General features: G+C 56.8%; 1 protein-coding gene across 1 annotated transcript in view; it reads right to left on the reverse strand.

The window, feature by feature from the left end:
- Positions 1-5,495, reverse strand: part of TNXB (tenascin XB) — a gene marked incomplete at its 3' end in the record, with an annotated part of 48,632 nt that overhangs the window by 38,450 nt on the left and 4,687 nt on the right. Inside the window, 2 exon segments of the mRNA XM_015569855.1 lie at positions 298-561; positions 748-904. Of these exon segments, the coding sequence (XP_015425341.1) occupies positions 298-561; positions 748-904 (421 nt within the window).

Raw genomic sequence — 5,495 nt, forward strand, 5'->3', positions numbered from 1 at the left:
GAAACCTCACCCCCAACGCGGCCCAAAGCCAACCCAAGGCTGGTTTCCGCGCTGCCTAATTCTAGTCCACACGTCTGACCACTACAGGGGGCTCCCCATTTCAGAGGGTGGCTCCCCATCCGGAGGGTGGCGGCAGCTCCTGCTCACTGCAGTCTCCAGGGGGCGGCAGCCTGCCTCTGGGACCTGGTGCTGCCAGCGCCCTGCCAGGTGCACCCAGGGGAGCTGCGAGCCAAACGGGGCTCCCAAGGCAGGGGCTCCACACTCAGAAACCAGGCCTCCCGACGCCCGGCGCCATACCTGTGTTGGCCCTGACAGAGGCCGGGTAGCTCACTGCCCGGCCCCGCTCCGCCGTGACGGTCACCACGTACTCCACGCCTGGCATCAGGTCAGTCAGCAGTGTCCCGTCTGCCTCGGCGGGCACTTCCAGCCGCACCCTCTGGTTGCCAGCACTGACGTAGGACACCACGAATCGGTCCACCTCGGCCTGGGGGCGCAGCCAGCCGAGCTCCAGTGTGGTTGGCGTCACGGCCACCACCCGGAGGTCCTGGGGGCCATCGATCACTAGCCGGGTGAGAGAGAGGGGGATCAGGCGGGGTCTGCTTCTTCAGTCCCCAGCTTTCCTTCTAAGAGCGTTGTCCCACCCCAGCCCGCCCCGAACCCATCCAAACCCTCCCAGAGGGCAGAGTCCTGGCACCCCCCTCATCTCCACATCTCCGCTCAGGACCCGCCCACAGCCCCTGCTCTCACTGGTGGTGATGGTCTTGGAGGCAGGAGGGCCCCAGTTGGTCCCTCGAAGGGCGCGGACAGTGACCTGGTACTCCTGCCCGGGGGCCAGTCCTCTCTGGTCATAGGCGGAGGCAGAGCTGGGCACCCGCGCAGTGAACGGCGGGCTCGCGCCCTCTGGCTGCAGGAGGGAGAACACCGGGTGGGTCAGGGCTGGCACTCTGCCCTGCCACTCAATCCCCCTTCTCCCGACTCCAGCTCCAAGCGGTGTCAGCTGGGCCTGTGCAGAACTGGGCCCTGACAGCAGGGAGCCCGGCCAGTGACAGCAACACGCCTGGGACACCTTCTCCAGGCATCTCCTGTCCAAGGCCCTGGATGTGCATGAGCTCACGGGGCCCCGGGCAGTGGCCTCAGAGGCCTGTCCATCCGCTGTCTGCCAGATGCCACCGCACAGCCCTGCGGCCCTGGCTTCCTGGCGGACGGGCTTCTCAGCTCACTCTGGTCGGGACAGATGAAGGTGACAGGGATGCCCCTTCAGGCCTCACTTCCTCCTTAACCATCTGCCCAGCCTGAGCCTCCCGCAGACCCTGCCCCGCTGTGCAATGTGGGCGTGACCCCTGTCCTTCAGGCACTTCTCTTGTCTCCTCACAAACAAGGCCCATCGGCTCAGAGTTCCACAAACGTCCCCCGGTTTCGTACCTGCGCCGTGCTGGGCAGGAGACACAAAAACGGAAGGTGCGGCCCCTGTCCTCAGACAGCTCATGCTCTGGAGGCGAAATGCATGGCCATGGGTTCCGTTTTACTGGAGCCTAAACCAAACCTCTACGTGTGGTCCCTGCCGGGGAGGAACAGCCCTCCTCCAAGTGTACATCTGAGTCTCTCAGGATCCACGGGCCCACAGGAAAGCTGCTGGCCCCTGTGCAGACAGGGGTCCTGGAGTGCCAGCCGCAGGGGACAAGGAACTGGACGTCTGTGAGCAGCCCAACCGCCCCACATCTCCCCCCGGGCCGTCCAGCTTGGACCGCCCAGGAGGACGCTCTGTTCCGCTGAGCTATGTTGGCTGTAATGGGGACACCTCCAGTCAGCCAAGTCGGATTGGAAATTTCAAAAGGTTCTCCCCTAAACCAACAGAATGGTGGGGAACCGACACAGGAAACAGTGAAGTCACACACTCCGCGAGAGGCCACGCAGAGATTTCTAGGTTGAGGGTGAATAAAGCTTTGTCAGTTTTCTTGGCTGAAAAGGTGTCCTGGTCACATAGGACCCAAACCCTCTCCTGCTCACCCCGCCCTAGGATACCCCACCCAGGAGCCCTGGGGTTGACCTCAACTAAAGGCCTATGAAATCCTCATCCCTGACTTAACTCTGTCACTCTTTATTCCCCCAACCCGCCACACACACACACACACACACACACACTCACACTTACACACCCTCACTCACACACACATGCACACTCATACACACACACTCACATACTTTCACACACATATTCACACCCATATACACACACTCCCACTCATCCACTCACACACACCTTGGCTGCTCCCTAACGATGTCTGTAGTGGCTTGTCCTTTCAGCGAGACAGGCCCATCCCAACATCTTCTCCCTTCAAATCATCTACACCCAGGGTCCTCAGATTTTTTAAACAGGGGGCCAGTTCACTGTCCCTCAGACCGTTGGAGGGCCGGACTATAGTTTAAAAAAAAAAACGATGAACAAATTCCTATGCACACTGCACATATCTTATTTGGAAGTAAAAAAACAAAACGGGAACAAATACAATATTTGTATTTGCATGTGGCCCGCGGGCCTTAGTTTGAGGACCCCTGATCTACACGAACCTTTTTACACCTTAGTCCCCCCTGAGATCCACTTCAGAGCAGTTCCCTGACGGTCCCACCATCAGCACATCGGGCCGTCTGAGGCAGGCTCTCCAGCCAGATGCTGGTAGGTGGCGCTGCCCGTTTGTGAAAGCGTGGCTGCTTCACTGATTGTCCTTGGCAAGGTTCTAACCCTATTCTTGAAATCAACCTGTAGCCCCAGGTGGGGGACTCCACCTTGGCTGGTTCTTGAAGCTTACATCCCCTTTATCCCCCTCTTCAGACCAAACTCAAATACAAACTTTTCTGAGGCTGCAAGGTCTTGTGTCCCGATGACAACTGACGTAGCCCTGGTCCCCAGGGCGCAGAATACACCCAGACAAGGACTACATGGACCTCTTCCTGCTCCGGTCACCGCCCTCAGCTTCCTCATGCTTTCTCTCACAATCATAGAGGAGCCAGCATTTTGCAAAATAGCAACATTCCTTGTTAGTGGCCCTCAGGTTTGGGGTGCATCAGAACCACCTGGAGGGCTGGTTGCAACATAGGTTGTGGGGCTCCACCTGCAGAGCTGCTGAGTCAGTAGATCTGGCACCACTGTCAGATCCAACACTTGGCACATCTCACCAGCGCCCAGGTGGTGCCAATGCCGCAGATCCAGGGAACACACTTTGAGAACCACTAAGTCAGCATAACAATGCCACTATACAGAGAGAAGACCGCTCCTCTCTGGTGTTCTGAAAATCATCCCAATAGCGAGGCGTGTCCTCGGCCAGGATGAGCAGAGTGCGAGCTCCGAGAGGAAAGTGCTTCTGGGAAGGTAGAGACAGGCAGGCTTCTAGGAAGATGGCAGCGGCCAGAATATATCCTGTGCCAACAGAAATGGACAGAGAGCACTGGCCAAGGCGGGAGGCGTGACTCCAGGGGCCAGCCACAGAGGGTGCAGACAGTATAGTGTGCAGGCCGGCAGCACAGGCTACGGGGAGCCCGACAGGAGCACTTGGGACCAAGTTTACAGGCGCGTTCCTCACACCCGGGCTCAGAGAGAACGGGAATGTGACAGGGGACCGAACCCAGAGCAGAGCACATGAGCTGACAGCGTGGCCACGCCGCACAGCCAGCTCAGCGCCACCCAGCCCCGTGGTGAGGGAGGAAGCCAAGGGCTTCGCTGGGAAGCCCCGCTTCTTGAGGACACCCGGGCGTGGGCCGTATCTCCGCGACTGGGGGACTTGCTGTCCTGCACACTCCTTCCATCTCAAGTGCTTATTTTAATTCCACTTTCCCTCAAGTTTCTTTGGAAAGTTCCTTTTAAAAGTCCCACCCTCTCAAGATGAGAACTATGTAAATAATATGCACAGAGAAGAGAGTGGGAGAAACACTTAAAAATGTTAACAGTGTTATTTTAGTGCGAAGCAGCCAGGAATTATTTGTGTTTTCTTCTAGTTGCCAAATTCTTGTCTTGTGATTAAATTATTTTTATACCAAGAAAAAATTGTCTAAAACAGAAGAAAAAAACTCAAGCTATCCTGGTTCTACAGCAAAGGGCTCCTATCTCCGCCATTCTCGGGGGTGAGGAGGGACAGAACACACAGGGCTGGCCGGGGGGGTAAAAAGTGCCGGGCCAGTTGGGGTGGGATGGCAGCGGCACCTCGGCGCTGCCCCTCTGTCCCCGAACCTTCCCTGGGAGTTATTTATGCTTCCGGAGTCCTGGCTGGGCAGAGATGAGGGTGACATGGCCTACGCACCGCGGCATTTGTGGGGCGGTGCAGGAAAACACGCGTTGGACAGTAGAAATGTCAGATGATTTGGGCTGGGAGACAAAACACATCATGAAAGGGCACGAAGGCATGGAGGGAGGTGCTGATACGAGAGGCCGAAGGCGTTGTCCTTAGGGTGCCCCCACATACTTTAAGAGCGAGTTGGAAGGAGACAGAGAAAGGCTGCTTTGCAAGGCACTGAGGCGGGAACCACTTCACAGACTCCAAGTCATGCCACAGCCTGGGCAGCCTGGCCCAAACCGAAAAAGATAACATTGAACAAGCCGACTGCCAAGCCCTATATTTAGGCTAAAAAAGTGAATACAGTTCAATGCTGTCTTTTTTTCTTTCTCCTTTTCTTCTTTCTTTTTTCCTTATTTATCTACTAGAGCAGTGATGGCGAACCTATGACACGCGTGTCAGAGGTGACACACGAACTCATTTTTTTGGTTGATTTTTCTTTGTCCCCAGGAGCCCTGCGGGGGGATGTCCGACTGATGGCCAACAGTCAGACATCCTTCGCGCTGCCCGCAGGCTGCTCCCGCCACCACCCCTGTGCATTGACCACCAGGGGGCAGCTCCTGCGCTGAACGCCTGCCTCCTGGTGGTCAGTGCGCATCCTAGCGATGGGTCATTCCCTGTTTGGTCAATTTGCATATTAGCTTTTTATTATATAGGATGTTTTCTAAAGTTCCTACACTGTCTATATATGTTTTATAACAAAAAGTTATTTGAAAAAACAAATATGATCAAAACAGCTGACAGTCTGACCACAAGTTAACACATGTCAACTCAGAAAAATACCTGGGTCGCCAGAGTTAGCCAGTGAGCGACTGGGCTCTTCTCTGCTCTCATGTTTCAGAAACAAATGCACAAAGCAAGAGACACTAGAAGAGGGCACTCTGGGAGTGCAGCGTTCAAGACCAGAGTCTAGGCGCCAGCGGGATTTGCCGGGGAGAATGAAGGGCGACGTGATGCCCGCGTCTCCAGACCCCGAAAGCCTGTGGCGCAGGGCGCAGGGCAGGCGGAGTAGGTCCCTGGCTGCTGGTGAGGCCACCGCTGGGCGTGGAAGTGGTGCCCCACGCAGCCGGGACGGCCTCAGAGAACTGAGCTCCGTGGCCAGAAGTGTCCCAGCAGCAGTGGGCCGGCGCCGGCGGAGGTGCTGGAAGGCTCTGCGCCCATGTGGGCAGG

The sequence above is a fragment of the Myotis davidii genome, unplaced genomic scaffold, assembly GCF_000327345.1.
Source record: "Myotis davidii unplaced genomic scaffold, ASM32734v1 scaffold1006, whole genome shotgun sequence".
Classification (NCBI taxonomy): Eukaryota; Metazoa; Chordata; class Mammalia; order Chiroptera; family Vespertilionidae; genus Myotis; species Myotis davidii.